At 36.2% G+C, this 15,849-nt stretch overlaps 2 protein-coding genes across 3 annotated transcripts in view; both read left to right on the top strand.

Moving 5' to 3' along the window:
- Nucleotides 1-15,849, top strand: part of LOC112045360 (sialin) — a 34,767-nt gene that overhangs the window by 854 nt on the left and 18,064 nt on the right. The window contains exon 1 of one of the 2 annotated variants that reach the window (XM_024081510.2): nucleotides 10,165-10,492. The exons of the other annotated variant lie outside the window; for it this stretch is intronic. Coding sequence (XP_023937278.1) covers nucleotides 10,465-10,492 — 28 coding nt within the window. The 5' untranslated portion in view covers nucleotides 10,165-10,464. Of the gene's footprint in view, nucleotides 1-10,164; nucleotides 10,493-15,849 lie in introns of those variants that run through there. 2 annotated transcript variants of the gene reach the window in all.
- LOC112045362 (tigger transposable element-derived protein 4) lies at nucleotides 54-2,101 on the top strand. Its single transcript, XM_024081513.2, has one exon. It carries the CDS (start codon nucleotides 561-563, stop codon nucleotides 2,031-2,033), a length of 1,473 nt encoding a protein of 490 aa, XP_023937281.1. The 5' UTR covers nucleotides 54-560; the 3' UTR covers nucleotides 2,034-2,101.

Here is a 15,849-nt window from a genome sequence, read left to right as displayed (position 1 = left end):
ATACGCGTGTATTTCGAGTCAAATTTATAGTTGTGTGTAGTGTAGTAGTGTATGGACACAGAATATTTAATGGTGTTAAATATTTTCGATGTGTGAGTTTACCTCGTCCCCCTCAAAAAACGACAGACTTTTTTGTTGGTGAATTTGAGAACAAAGACCTTACAATTGTTGCACCCTGTGGACGAATTTATTGTGCTTTTACTTTTAACTCTTAACTCTTCAGGCCATCACAACGGGCCTCAACGGGTCACAACATAGGTCGATGTTGCGTATATGGCTGTTAGGGTTGCTGTTATTAAGGCTCGTATGGGTTTATGTTGTATACGTACAGTAGAACCCGCATAATACGATCACGCATAAAACGATTTCTCGCTTATTACGTCATATTACGCCAGTCCCTACAACTTGTGACATGTTTTCATACATTGCTTAACGATTAATACGATTCGTCTTCCCGTATAATACGCCTACACGTTTATTAAATTATTACGCACTGCACCGCGCACCACTGCCGTCGCGTTGTGTCATTGTTGATCTTTGTTGTAATTGTTTTATGCAAAATGTCTGCAATTAAACGAAAAGCGTTGTCACTTCAAGAAAAAATTAACATATTGAAAGTTTTTGATGAAAAATCACAAACCAAAAATCAAACACAGTTAGCTGCTGAACTTAAGTTGCCAGTCTCTACGTTACGTACCATTTTAAAGAATAAAGAAGAAATTAAAGAAAAATACAGTTTGGGAGGTGTGCAGAGAAAAAAACAAAAGGTAGGAAAGTTTGATAAATTAGAGAAAGTTCTAGTGGAATGGCTTCATCAAGCACGAGCTGTAAAGCTGCCTGTAAATGGTCCCATAATATGCGAGAAAGCGCGTGAAATTGCTGAAAGCTTACATTTTACTGATTTTAACGCTTCAAATGGCTGGATAGACCGTTTTAAAAATCGTCACGGCATTGTGTACCGTCAAATTAGTGGCGAATCGGAGACAGTGCCACAAGATGTTGATACATGGATGACAACGCTTTCCGAATTGTTGCAAAATTACGATCCGCGAAACATTTTTAACGCAGACGAGTTCGGTTTATTTTATAGATTGATGCCAGATCAATCCTATGTTTTGACGGGAGAAACTTGTCATGATGGCAAAGCAAGTAAAGAAAGACTAACTGTCCTGGCTTGTGCCAATTCTGATGGGTCAGAAAAGTTAAGTTTGCTGGTGATCGGTAAGGAGAAAAATCCACGTTGCTTCAAAAACGTAAGATCGATCCCTGTAACATATGATGGACAATCCCGAGCTTGGATGACCGGCCTTCGTTTCATCCAGTGGTTAAAATCTCTAGATGATCACTTTCAGACTAAATGTAGACGCATAATTCTATTCGTTGACAGATGCCCCGCTCACCCTAAAAGTGTTAAACTACAGAATATAAAGCTAGTTTATTTGCCTCCGAATGCGACAAGCAAACTACAACCGATGGATCAGGGCATCATAAAGGTCCTTAAACAAGGTTATAGGACAAGACTAATACACCGATATCTTAAAGAAATGGAAGACCCTGATAGCAAACGACCCTTAACTGTGCATGATGCGATTCAAAACATTGCAGCGGCATGGGAATCAATTAAGCCTGAAACCATACAAAACTGTTTCAAGAAAGCAGGTTTCAGAAATATCGGGTTTGATGCCGTGATGCAAGAGGAAGAAGAACCTGTGATATTGCAAGGTTTTCCTGGATATTCTTCCATTGATGATAATGTAGCACCGTACGAAATTAAATCAATTGAAGATCTTATTGAAGATGTGAATGATACTCAAAAAGAGACCCTTAGTGATGATGCAGAAGACGAAGATGGGTCAACTCCGATTTTGTCAAACACGCAGGCGTTATCAGCAGTAAACGATTTAAGACGCTATGTAGCTTCTTTGAGTCAAAGTGAAGACGCACTGCAAATGTTAAATTACATTGAAAATGTCATCATTGCTAATGCATCAAAATCTTTTAGTCAAACCAGAATATGTGATCACTTTAAGTAACTTAATTAGGTAGTATAAACACTGAAAACACTATTTTATAACGTAATTTAAAAACACATTATTATGTAGCTATGTATTTACTTAACATTATAATATAATTGTATGTAATAATTTCGTATATATCATTTGTTGATTCAACAAATGATATATACGAAATTAGACCCTACAATGTATTTCCTATCCCTCACCCTCTATCCCGTATACTACGCTATTTTCCGATGTAATTTTCTGGCCGACCTGTTTTGTGGCTTTTATAGAAATTTATAAGATAATTGCAAAGCAAGTGAGACATCTAAGCAACAGTTAATTGCTTAGATGTCTCACAACCAAGAAACAAGATTTTTATCAAAATGCAATAGAACTCTCATAAGACGATTTCGCAGGGACCTACTAAAACGCGTCTTAAGCTTTCTCGCTTAAGACTTGTAATTCTCTTATTTTCCATTTATGCCACAAAACAGGTCGGCCAGAAATACAGTCTACACTCAAATTCAGAAAATCAAGAAAAAATATTAGAAGCTACTTTTCTGAAGGTAGATGTTTTTGTATATAATGAATCCTCTGCGATGTAAGTTAGTCAGTTTCTTCGTGTCAGTTGAGTGACATGTAGTGGCGGAGACTGCGCTGAGTCTTCATATAAGTTTCAAAGATTTTGTCTGATCCCTTACCTAGGATTTTTTGCTTTTACCCGAATAACTTTAGCGCATTTATCATTCAAAATGATTATTCAGCTTTAAAAACATTAATTTCCTCATCAGTCTAATAAAAAAATTGGCTCAAACTGTGCAAGTTTTCGACTACCCACTTATATTTGGAAAAATTCATGTTTGAAATAATTACAAACAGCTTGCCACAATAAAAATAGTTTAAATTATTATTATTAAAAGATTTAAGTACTTACAATAATTCATAAAACGAATAATAACAAAAATAATCGATTTGTCAAAAATACTGACGTCGTGGTCGCGTGGACTACCTATTTGCGGAGCTCCTGTGACACAATTATCGGTAACTGGCTTATGTGACTCTGGACGTGTCTCTCAAACGTTCATTTGAAATTACCTAGAAGTGCATTAAGCTAAGGCTAACCGTTTATCAGATATTTTCCATTTTGTATGGGTGGACCCCTGTAATCCACGCGACCACTCCGGTTAAGTTTAAGGTCTTTGGGTACAAGTCCAATAGTAAATATAATTAGCCTGAGGTTTTGGACCATGTATGGTTTGAATACAGACAAATAACAAATTATCGATTTCGATAGTAAATCGGTGCGAAATTCGGAGGAAGTATTTATTTTTATCCACACATATATTTGTCTACATGTATAGGTTTTTTTTCTGATTGTGTAAGTACCAGCTCCATAATGGGACCTCAGCAGCGTCACTTCTTTACTCAATGTAACTCTATGGGCGTTACCAGGGGATTTTAGCGAGCGCAGAAGCATCGCCTGATGGGGCCTGAAGACAGACGCAGAGTAGATGGGCGGAACGACTTTCTAAGGGCATCTCCCCTGAGAATCGGCATACTGTGTCAGGGCTCCACCTTGTTACAGTTTACAGATGCCCACAGCCTAACGTGATGTGGAATCATAACTAATGATGATATTATGATATGATATGATGATATTGATATGATGATATTAAATCGATGAGTGGAAACCGTAAGTTCGCCAATCCGCATTGGGTCAAGCCGCATAGTGGGTCTAAGGTACATCCTATCTATCTAGTGCCTACAATCTCTTTCTTTCCCCTTTAAATAAAGGAATTGTAATTTGACTCAAAAGTGGGTAGTCCAACGGCCGGGGAATCGAACCCTTGAAATCTGGGATCTGATCCCGGCCCCTTAAGCGTAAAGCTAAACCAGTGGCGTAGCTAGGTAACCAAGGGCCATGTTGCAAATAATAAAATGGGGCTGGGGCCACACCATCTACACCGATTAGGTTTTATCAAGTAAAAATACAATCATCGTCATCATCATCATCATCATTAACAGCCGATGGACGTCCACTGCTGGACATAGGCCTCTTGCATGGACTTCCAAACAAAACTATCTCGAGCCGCCAGCACCCAGCGTCTCGCAAAATAGTACTAAATACATACCCGTCTTAACGAATACACAAAAGTGTTAAGTTACTCAAGCTTTTACTCCTATGTTCAGTTCGATCGCGATTTTCTGGTAGGGATTTGAGAGTGATAGTCCCGGGGCATTTCACCGCCTAGCCCCTGGGTAGCTACTTAGCCATTGAGCTAAATCTAAGTCTAAGAAGAGGCTAAACAAAAGATAAATTAAGTAATCGATTTTCTTGCGGTATGCTTTATGTTCTATTTACTTAACCCGGTCGCAACACTAATGCTCCTTGTGCTGTTCCTCGCGCTGCTGCGATATTGCCCTGCCTAGCCACATACTGCTATACTCTCGAAAATACTCGCGCGAATATTCGTAAAATATTTCCACGAATGTTCGCGCAGGATGAGTTAACGAGGTCACACAACTTCCCTGCTCTCTCTCCACGTTACTTCCCAAGCTACTCGTGCAGTGTGTGGCAGCTGCATAAGTTGGAACGTAAGTGGTTTGAGAAAAAGTCGCAGTCTTCCGCTAGTTATGAAATAACTATAGTTTTGTTATATGTATTATCGAAAATAAATACAAGAAGATAATAATCGCAGATAGATAAACGGCTTGTCTTTCCTTCTAGATAAAACCTTATCATTATTACGGAACAAAAAAACATTACATATAGATTTTCAAAAACGTTTTTTACTATGTATTTTTATATGGAATATTTTTAGATTTGGCTATGGACATGACCGTTGGCGATCAGCACAAAAATGATTGACATGATTATAAAAAAATCGGTTAAGTGCGTGTCGGGCCACGCGCAGTGCAAGGTTCCGTAGATTAACTTAGCACTTTAATCCTTTATGTATTGCACAAAATACTGTTACGAACTAGGGTTCGAGGATTTGGAATTGAACACCTGGTGAGTGGTGACTAAACTAAGGTCGTTATGGCTCATCTAAAATGGTAAACAACCCGATAAGGGCGAGCGATTATGAATCCTATGACTCTAGCAATAGGGTTCTCCGTAACAATACCATTAAGGGATAGACGATATAAAATTAATCCTCACCTTGGATTTAGGGTAGGACCCCAAACTTTTGTTTTTAAAATTTTCTTTTTACCACTTTATAGACTTAATTAATATACTCAAACCCATACCAAATTTCAGCTTTCTTGTTTTTACGGACTCTGAGTTATCTTACTGACAACTACGGAATTAGTATGCAACTTTCGAGTACCAATTACAAACGGAAATCAAAAACTTAATATTTTACAAACGGATCCCTAAATCGAAAAATGTTGATAGAATAGCTTACCCCTTTTATTTTTCAAAGACATATCCAACGATACACACTATGAAATAAACGAGTAAAATAAAAGCATCCCCACTTTACACGTGCATACCCTAATTTTTTTTTTATATTTTATTCTACGACTTTGTTCACATTTTTAATGTTCATACTCATACTAAATTACAGCTTTCTAGTAGTAATAGTAACTGCGATAAACCGCGGACGGACGGACGGACGGCTAGACAGACCGACATGATGAAACTGAAGGGTTTCTTGTGGACTACGGAACCCTAAAAACCAGCCAAGTGCGTGTTCGGCTATGTGTAGTGCAGGATTCTGCGTTTCGTCACCAAATACACTCTTTAAATTTTAATTCCGATTTAGCTGTGGTATTTTTCCTTATAACTCATTAGATTAGGCGTTGGATTGACCTTAACAAAAATTTGCACTTTTATAGTTTAAAGTGCTAATTTCACAAACAGCACGGCTATTCCCTAACGATGTTTTGTATAACTCGCAAGTGCGATTTTCGAATTTACCGCTATCTTTCTTATTCTATAGTATCGTGTTAGACAGAGAGAGACAGAGGTAAATTCAAAACTCCCACTAGCGAGTTGTAAAAATATCGTTACAGAATAGAAGGGTCCATAAATCGAAGAATAGTGTTTAAAAAACCCACATTATTTTTTAAAGATCTATCCAACGTCAACTAAGGGATAATAAGAAAAAATGTCATATCCACTTTACACTTATACCTACACTTTACAGTGTATTTAATGTTTTACGACTTTTTTTTCAAAGATGAACTTTTTGCCATATCTTTTAGATATGACCAATATTCCTATTGCCCTCAAACTAAAAGGGAGAGTGAGCACTCAGTACATCGGTGCTGGGATTGAACCACCACCCCTCGGTGATGAGTCCGACCGCTTTACCGTTGAACAATTGAGACTCAGCTTACATCTTTGTCGACCACACCACAGACTATTGAATACTGTGCCACAGACCATACTTTGGTGAATTACGTATTACGTGGGTCTAACTTTTTCTAGTAGGCAATAGTGAAGCTAAGGGCTACTTGTTGAGGAACCATAAAAACCAACTAACAAGCCATCGACCTTCTAAATCTATTTTTGAATGATCCTAAGATTATTATTAATGAAGTTTTTTTTTTTTCTTTTTTTGCATCTACAACAATCTATTATACCTATCTAATACCTTTTTTGTTTCTACTTATAATAAATCTATAAATACGACGATTAGTCTTTCTGTTTAAGCAAATGAAAAAGTTGAGGAGTTGACAGGGTGGCTCGAAATTGTAGACGAATGCATATATATCTAGGACATATGATCCAGTTAGGTAGGTCCAATTTAGAGAGAGAGGTGAACCGCCGAATCCAACTCGGCTGGGCTGCATTCAGAAAACTTCGCGACATCTTTTCGTCCGAAAATTCCTCACTGCCTTAAGACAAAAGTCTTCAAATAGTGCGTGTTGCCAATGATGACCTATGGTTCCGAGACTATGGGCCTCATAAGAAGGCTCAGAGTCTCACAGCGGGCGATGGAACGAGCTATGTTAGGAGTATATCACTGCATGATCGAATTAGAAATGAGGAGGTCCGCAGAAGAACTAAAGTCACCGACATAGCTTAACGAGTTGCGAAGCTGAAGTGGCAATGGGCGGGGCACATAGTTCGAAGAGCCGATGGACGTTGGGGTCTCAAAGTGTTGGAATGGCGATGCAGAAGGCTCAGTATCGTGATGTTTGGAAGTCCCTACAAAAGACCTATGTTCTGCAGTGGACGTCCATCGGCTGATATGATGATGATGATGAACAGGTTGGCATGGTGTGGACACGTGATGCTGAGTGATGAGTCACATTACAAGAAGAAGTCGGTTAAATTTTTTTGTTAAAAAGATTTTATTTTTCTGTTTCTAGTGCGTCCTAGCATAAGTAACGAAAGCGCCACAGTACGGGCAATTTCGTTATTTCCATTTTAACACAAAATTGCTGAACCGATTTTCATGAAAATTAAATGGGACCAATCTGGAACTATAGTCTTTCAAATTAAAATTGGTTAGGGAATGACGAAGTTCTGAGGTAACAAACATTAAAAAAAAACATACGCGTCTAATAGAGAACCTCCTCCTTTTTTTGAAGTTAGTTAAAAAGAAAAACTGTTCTGTAATTTTTTATTTTTTATTCTTTACAAGTTAGCCCTTGACTACAATCTCACCTGATGGTAAGTGATGATGCAGTCTAAGATGGAAGCGGGCTAACTTGTTACCCTTTCGGTTTCTACACGACATCGTACCGGAACGCTAAATCGCTTGGCGGTACGTCTTTTTCGGTAGGGTGGTAACTAGCCACGGCCAAAGCCTCCCACCAGCCAGATCTGGGCCAATTAAGAAAACCTCAATCAGTCCCGCCGGGGATCGAACCCAAGACCTCCGTCTTGTAATACCACTGCGTCACGGAGGCCGTCGAAATTCATGAAACTGAAGAGTACTATCATTTTAAAAACTTGTACACGTATCCAGTTAAACATTTTTCGTAATACGTAGATATTATGAGTTCATACCATAGAGATAAATCATATAATTATCACCTACTCGTAACAGCTCTGTGAAACCCCTCAAGTGAATAATTTTCCTCCATTACTCAACTTTCGTACCTGTGTATGTTTTAAAAGCAAGTGAAATTTTCCTTATAAATATATAACCACTATCATAGTAAATTCTTAATAGGTACTTACTTAGTGAAAGTTTTTTTTTAAATTGGAAAGTAAGCTTTAAACACATTCCTAGTTCACAGATTCCTAACATCTTGGATGTAGGTATGATGAACTTTAATTGGTAGAAATGTTTATGTACATGTGAGTGAAGTAGATAATTAAAAGTATCTACTGCAATTTAATAATTAATAATAACGTTATAAATTATATTAATTGTAACTTGTGATTAAGTAAAAAAGTTTTCAAAAAGTATAAAATCTAGATACATATACAATTACTAACGGACGCCCGCTACTTCGTCCGCGTGGAAATCAATGTAACCCCTATTTCACCACTTTAAGGGTTGAATTTTCAAAATTCTTAAATCACCTTACATTTCGTAATTTTTTTTCATGAATAATACGCATTTTTTTATAACCGTAAGTTTAAAAACATAGGCTCGAATTCAACCTCCTCTTCTTTTTAAGTCGGTTGAAAATGGACGATTTTCCATACAAACTTTCAACCCCCTACTGATTATATTTTTGCACCAAAAATAGTGCCAAATTTCATTTTAATTTGTTCAGTAGTTTCAATGTGATGCCCGTTCAACAAAAACACGGACAGACAGACAGACGGACAAAAAGATCGAATCAGTGTCGATTAAAAAGTTCTCTAACTAAAATTTTCAAATATCTTCAATGTACAGAATTGGACCTGTTAAAGTTTCATTCTATGTACCTATAGATAAATAAGTTCTAGTTAGTAGCAGATTAGTACAAGGGCTTTACCCATGTGGCACGTCGATACTCGTTCTACAAACGATAACGCTTCGAAAGCTAACAAAATGTATGGGAATGACAGTTCCCATCTACAACCTGACCACGTGACCTGACGATAGTGAATGTCATTGCCATACATTGTTTAATTTTCGAAGCGTTAACGCTTGTAGAAAGAGAATCGGCCACATGCCTACAGACTCAGTTTATTCAACCCATTCCTTTGACTACTCTGTATCGTACCGGTCAACATACCATCTGATCAGACCTGAGCCTATTCGGATAATTTAAAATTCTTAATTAATCCGAGCCGGGAATAGAAGTCAGGACAGGAATTTTATATAGAAGTAGTTTAAAAAAAAGATAATTAGGAAAACCCATGGTGCGGAAAAATCGATAATATCTAAGTACTTCGGTAGGTTTGACGGCCTCCGTGGCGCAGTGGTGTGCGCGGTGGATTTACAAGACGGAGGTCCTGGGTTCGAACCCCGCTGAGCCGGTTTTTCTTAATTAGTCAAGGTCTGGCTGATAAGAGGCTTCGGCCGTGGCCGATTTAGCGTTAGCGTAATAAAAGGTATGGGAAATGCTACTTTGTCTACATGCTTTTGCTAACATGTAGCACCGAGTAACCAAAATAAAAAAGCCCAAATACGATGGCTTTATCTTGATTACTTTTCTAAGAAGTACAGTGATAATGTAGTCGGAAGCTATCACCTTCCGACTACATCATCACAGAAGCTCCATAGATTACATATTTATTATATTAGTATAGATTGGAATCCAATCGAATCGGAGTCACCCGAGTGAAAGACAATTTTTTCCCATACATTGTTACCAAAGATGTGGTGAAGGTGAGTAATCAGGTAGTCATGATTAACGTGTTAATTCAGAGTTAAAATCTATATAAAAGATTGAAATAGATAGTTATAATTATACATTGATGCAAAGATTTTATGCTATAGACATGTCACTAGCGTGTCGAAACTGAGGCGGACAAAAGTAGCTAATTGTCTTAATTTGATTTAGTCGCTAAGTAAACAACGAAAGCTATATAAACAAATAATACCTACCTAAATATTGTCTACAATGGCAAGTTGTGTGTTCAAGAACTGTAAAAACTATATAAACATAACACTAGCTAAATTCGGTACACTTTTTGCGGTGATTTTGTAGGCACGTGACATATCTATTAGTAGAACTTTTGCATTGATGTGATTTTTCTCAGTATGTAATAATGAAAGTAGGTAGTATGTAATCTAAAAGTATGATATTAGTACAGGCTTGACCGCCGTGACACACTCATGTTTCCATTACAATATATAAAATACCTACTAAAACTGGTGTCGATTCTATACGCATAACATCGGAAGCAACAATACGCTGTATGTTGCCGTAGTATCAACATCGTCTAGCACAGCGTTAGTCCACTGCCTTCGTATCGCAGTTCGCAGTTCGCACACTCTTGCCTGCAAATTGTCCACGGGTAGACCCTACATTGGAAACATCAAGAATGTCCTCAGTGTAAAGTGACGACGTAGCTTTGCTGGGAAAATATTAGTGCACGGAAAAGTTAATTCAACTCAACATGGCTTTGATTAATTTGAAGATTTTCGGTGAGTTTTTTGTTTTTAATTACAATAGACGAAAACGAAATGACGAACGTTAAAATTACCCTCAAGTTAAAAATATTTTTAGTAGGATTTCGAATATATTTTTTATGTGGCTTATGGTAATTTAACATAAAATGTAACTTATAAAATATGCACAACATAATGAATTTAAAAGTAAATAAAACATTTTTTTATATTATATTATAGGAATATAAGCCCACCGTAGACAAGATGCCCAAAACGCTGGCGCTATTTACCCTCTGCATGGGACGGGGAAGGCTTTTACGAGTATATTATGGGCTTTGTTTTTTTTTAAATATATTGTTAAATCTGTAGTTCGATAAAATGGAATTCAGAAGCCTCAAAATTACGCAATTTATACTGATATTAAAGTTAAAAAGTAAAGTTTGTGATTGTGAGCTTACATTTTTGTGTAGTCTACAGAACCAATTGTGATAATTCCTTTACCAAAAGTGTTAGTAGTTACTTGCGAATGTCATAAGCTATATTTTATTCCCGTATTCCCACGGAAATGGGAACTACGCGAGTACGCGGATGATACCGTGGGATAATTACTGGATCTACTAAACCAATTTTAAAAATTCCTTTACCAATAGAAAGTCACGTTACTTGTGAGTATCTTAAGCTATATCTTATTCCTGTATCCCCACGGAAATAGAAACTACGCGAGTGCGCGGATGATATCTTGGGGTAACTACTGGGTCTACAAACCAATTTTGAAAATTCCTTTACCAATAGAAAGTCACGGAACTCGTAAATGACATATGCTATATTTTATTACCGTATTCCCAGGGGTAGCTACGCGGGTGAAACCGCAGGGCGTCGGCTTATATATAATAAGAAAGGTCGTCAGAAAGTTATCCACCGAACCGAAACTGATGATAACTTTAACCAGTTTAATATGTAAAATTCCTACATTAACCAGTTTGCTAAAGATATCCCATGTGATACGTTTAGGTCCAGCTTTTATTTTTACCGGTTCAAGTACTATTTTTACACCGGTTAAATGACCGCATAGTCTCGATTTAACTAACAAGAAATAATGATGAATAAGCCACCGAATATTAAAATAGTTAATTTTTAATTTTATAATTAAATAATAATTTATTGCGGTTTAAAATTAAACTACATAAACTCCGTTTACTTATAACCTTATTAATTATGTATGCATCTACTTATAAAATCTTAATCTATTAAGAGAACTTAGAATAATCGTAATTTTAATATTGACGCGATATAGGGCTTTCTTTAGTTAAGTAGCACTTTTCCAACTAGGTATATAAAGTCAATTTTTTTGTCTGATTTGTACTCGGAATTTCAGTATTATGTATACATTTCTGCCTGAAAAATAAATTAAAGCAAATAAATGATTTGATTTGATTTGATTTGGACGCGCTCGACTTCATCCGCGAGTAAATCTTTACTACAGTAAAAGCTCCTTTTTCGCTTTTTTTTATTTGCAGATTAAAAATTTGCTACCTAATTCCTATAGTCGCGGATAAATACCCATGAATTTGAGATAAAATATTAAGTACTTGCCTAATTTAATCTAACGTAAAAATTGTTTTAACCCTATAGAAAATATAATTATTATATTTAAGGTTAATAATTATTATTATAGTTGAAGTTATTTTTAAGCTTAGTTGCAGATACATCTACGCTAGAGGTAGGGTAGGGGTAGGGTAGGATAGGGATAGGGTAGGGTAGAGGTAGGAATAGGGAAGAAGTGCACACAAGTCAAAAGTTTCGTTATTCGTCGATCTGACTGCCGAAAATGCCGTAAAATTCTGCAAATTTAAAGTTGCAAATATGTATGTAATGCCGGAATTGCAAATCGAATACGCTCTTAAAGAAATAGACGTGAGGGTCTAAGCTTCATATTATCTCCTCTCTTGTATCCTCTCTTGTAAAGAGTAGAGAGAGTAAAGAGAAGCCTATAAAAGAAAGAGATTACACAAGTCTCAAGCTTTATTACTAGATAGTGGTTTCATTACTTGAATGCATATTTTGCAGATAGGTGTACTAGTAAATTTGAGGGCCTTGCTTTTTTCCTTGAAAAAATGTTTTATTTATCTATGGGAAAACGCTGAATCATTTATTTTAATCAAGAAATGCATGAAAATGGTTTTCCTTGATCTTATCTTTGTCGTCTAAATGATTTAAGCCAGTCCAGCTTTAACCTTGATCATAAACGCTGATGATAAAGGGTCCATCGTTTATTTTTGACGATATACCAAGTAAGCTAGGAAGCTGTATTGTACAAAATAAACAAGTAGGTATATATAAAAACTGAAAGGGGTGTGGATTTTCATTCTCCTCCTAATAAGTTAGCCCATTACCATCATAGATTGTATCATCACTTACCATCAGGTAGGATTGTAGTCAAGGGTTAATTTGTAAAGAATAAAAAAATCCAGGAAAACTCTTAGACCGGAGTTGGTAGATAGCTGTATATATATATATATATATATATATATATATATTAACGTCTAATTAGATTAAGTATAATGATGGGGACCAACCCAATGTGCTCCCCGAGGGTGTAACAGCTATCTACCAACTCCGGTCTAAGAGTTTTCCTGGATTTTTTTATTCTTTACAAATTAACCCTTGACTACAATCCTACCTGATGGTAAGTGATGATACAATCTATGATGGTAATGGGCTAACTTATTAGGAGGAGAATGAAAATCCACACCCCTTTCAGTTTCTACATGACATCGTATCGGAACGCCAAATCGCTTGGCGGTAGGTACGCTGGACCAATTAAGAAAACCTAAATCAGCCCACCTGGGGATCGAACCCAGAACCTCCGTCTTGTAAATCCACTTCGTCACAGAGGCCGTTAAAATGTATTTTCTTTAAAGAAGCGTTTCGTATGCCGTAGGATTCGAACCCTCGTCATTCGTAGCCATTCGTCATAGGCTAACCACAGAACCAACAAGGCACAACTCATTCTCAATAACAGTTTGCTTATGTAATATAAAGTAAAATTTTCCTATGGCGAAAGTATGTTGCCACAATAAATTTCGCGGTTAGTCATTATTAATTATTTGCTCGAATCCCGTTCAATAACGGATGATAATACGGAGAGAACTTATTGCGGTCATTTGAACGAGTTTCTTTTGACCGGTATTTTTTTGTAAGTTCAATGTATAGGTACCTATACAATAAAATAGACAAGTAAAAGGATTGGTCTTGTTTTTATCAGTCAAGTCAGACTAATTAGACTCATGACTATCATCAGTCTAATTAGTCTGACAACTGGCCCACTCTTAATTACGAGCATACGTTCGAGGCCTTAAAAAAATTGTCGCTTGATGACCAAAATGCAGAAAACAATTTTTTTTAACAAACTTTCATTTTATTATTTGAAATCGATTTAAGTGCATAGCATTATTTTCTACGAAAATACTACATGACCAATACACACACTCATGTGTACGCTACTTTAAAAGAAGTTATATTAAATAAAATATATAATGATCGACTTGAAACATTTTTCGGCTGTTTTCCGGTTTGAAAAATATCTAATTTTATTATGCTACGCATATTTTTTATATTAGATGACAATTTAGCCCTTGCATGCTTGCATGCCGGTAGGGTGGTAACTAGCCACGGCCGAAAACTACCACAATAAAAAATATAAATTCCTAATCTACCCATGTAGCCAAGTCGCACGTCGATTCTTCTTCTACGATCCGATATATCGGGATTTTCTTGTTTAACTCTAATATAAACTAAACCAAGAGACGAATCTGGGAATTCTTCATAGTTGATCGTATTAACCATTTGACAAACATAACCTCACAAAGTATATAACAGGTTTAGTCATCAATCTTGTCTCGAAGACAACTTATGTCTCAGTAGGTTGCAAATTATAATAATATATCAATTTAAACAATTATTATTGTCGTTAGGTATGATACAGGTAATATTGGATATCATTTAGTAGGAAAAAAAAACAAATTTTAAACTAGTTATATGTAATGCTGTAGATCCACTTCAAGCTTAGATCACGTTGAGTTTTCTTTTATGTAGATAGGCAGAGACGTGATAGCCCAGTGGATATGACCTCTGTCGATTTGGAGGGCGTAGGTTCGAATCCGTCCCGGTGCACGCACCTCCAACTTTTTAGTAATGTGCAATTTAAGAAATATCACTTGTCACAAACGGTAAAGAAAAAAACATCGTGAGGAAACCTACATACCTGAGAATTGTCTTAATTCTCTTCGTGTGTGAAGTCTGCCAATCCGTATTGGGCCAGCGTGGTGGACTATTGGCTTAACCCCTCTCATTCTGAGAGGAGACTCGTGCTCAATACTGAGCCGAATATGGGTTGTTAATAATAGGATACGCCGATGGTCACTTGAACATTGTACTGTACTACTACTGGTTTCAGGTAACATTTCACATTTAAATATACATTTTTTTGGTACATCGATATAATCTTAATCACAGAAAACATATGTACAAGTAATATAATATTTTTTGACGATGAATATATACTACTCGTAAATAGTATATAATTTCATATACATTTTTTTGGTAACGTAAAATAATATAATCTTAATCTAATATTTTTTGATGATGAGTATCTACAACGTATATATTATGTATACATGAATATGTGGTTGCGTTCATATAGATACATGATTATTAAATATTAGTAAATTTTTGAAAGGGCGGGTAAAATAAACCTAAACTTATAGAAATACTATCACTAAAGCGTTTTTCAGATTGGTACAATGACAGTCGCCTAGACGTTCATGATACTTATTATTATCGTAAATCGCGGCAAACTTTCAAGAGTGAAACGAATTGTATAAAATGGGATAAGATTGATTTCTGTCAACAGCTAAAATTGGAGTTGATTTTTGAATTAATATGGTTTTTTTCTGATACTGCATATTCTGTATGCTCTTTATGATAACTGCAGCATAATGATCTAGAGATGAGGGCATAACAGAAGCACTGACAGACTGTTGGTATGGTTACAATATGAATATAATAAAGAGTTATGTCTAGATACATAAGCAAGTTTGTAAGAAAAGGTTTAATCTTGGTTTCAAATTCATTAGGCAACTGGGTTACGTCGGTCACTTTGTTACGAGGTAATTAAATGAGCATATTTGCTTCACGACCACTAGGTATTTAACTTGTTAACAAACCATTAAAAATACATCACCTGGGCACGGACAGTAAACATAATAATCAATCTATACTAATATTATAAAGCTGAGGAGTTTGTTTGTTTGACTGAACGCGCTAATCTTAGGAACTGTTGGTCTGATTTGAAAAATTATTTCAGTGTTAGATAGCCCATTTATTGAGGAAGG

The sequence above is a fragment of the Bicyclus anynana genome, chromosome 19 (genome assembly GCF_947172395.1).
Source record: "Bicyclus anynana chromosome 19, ilBicAnyn1.1, whole genome shotgun sequence".
NCBI classification, from domain to species: Eukaryota; Metazoa; Arthropoda; class Insecta; order Lepidoptera; family Nymphalidae; genus Bicyclus; species Bicyclus anynana.
The sequence above is the reverse complement of the archived record's forward strand: the minus strand, read 5'-3'. Positions and strand labels throughout refer to the sequence as shown.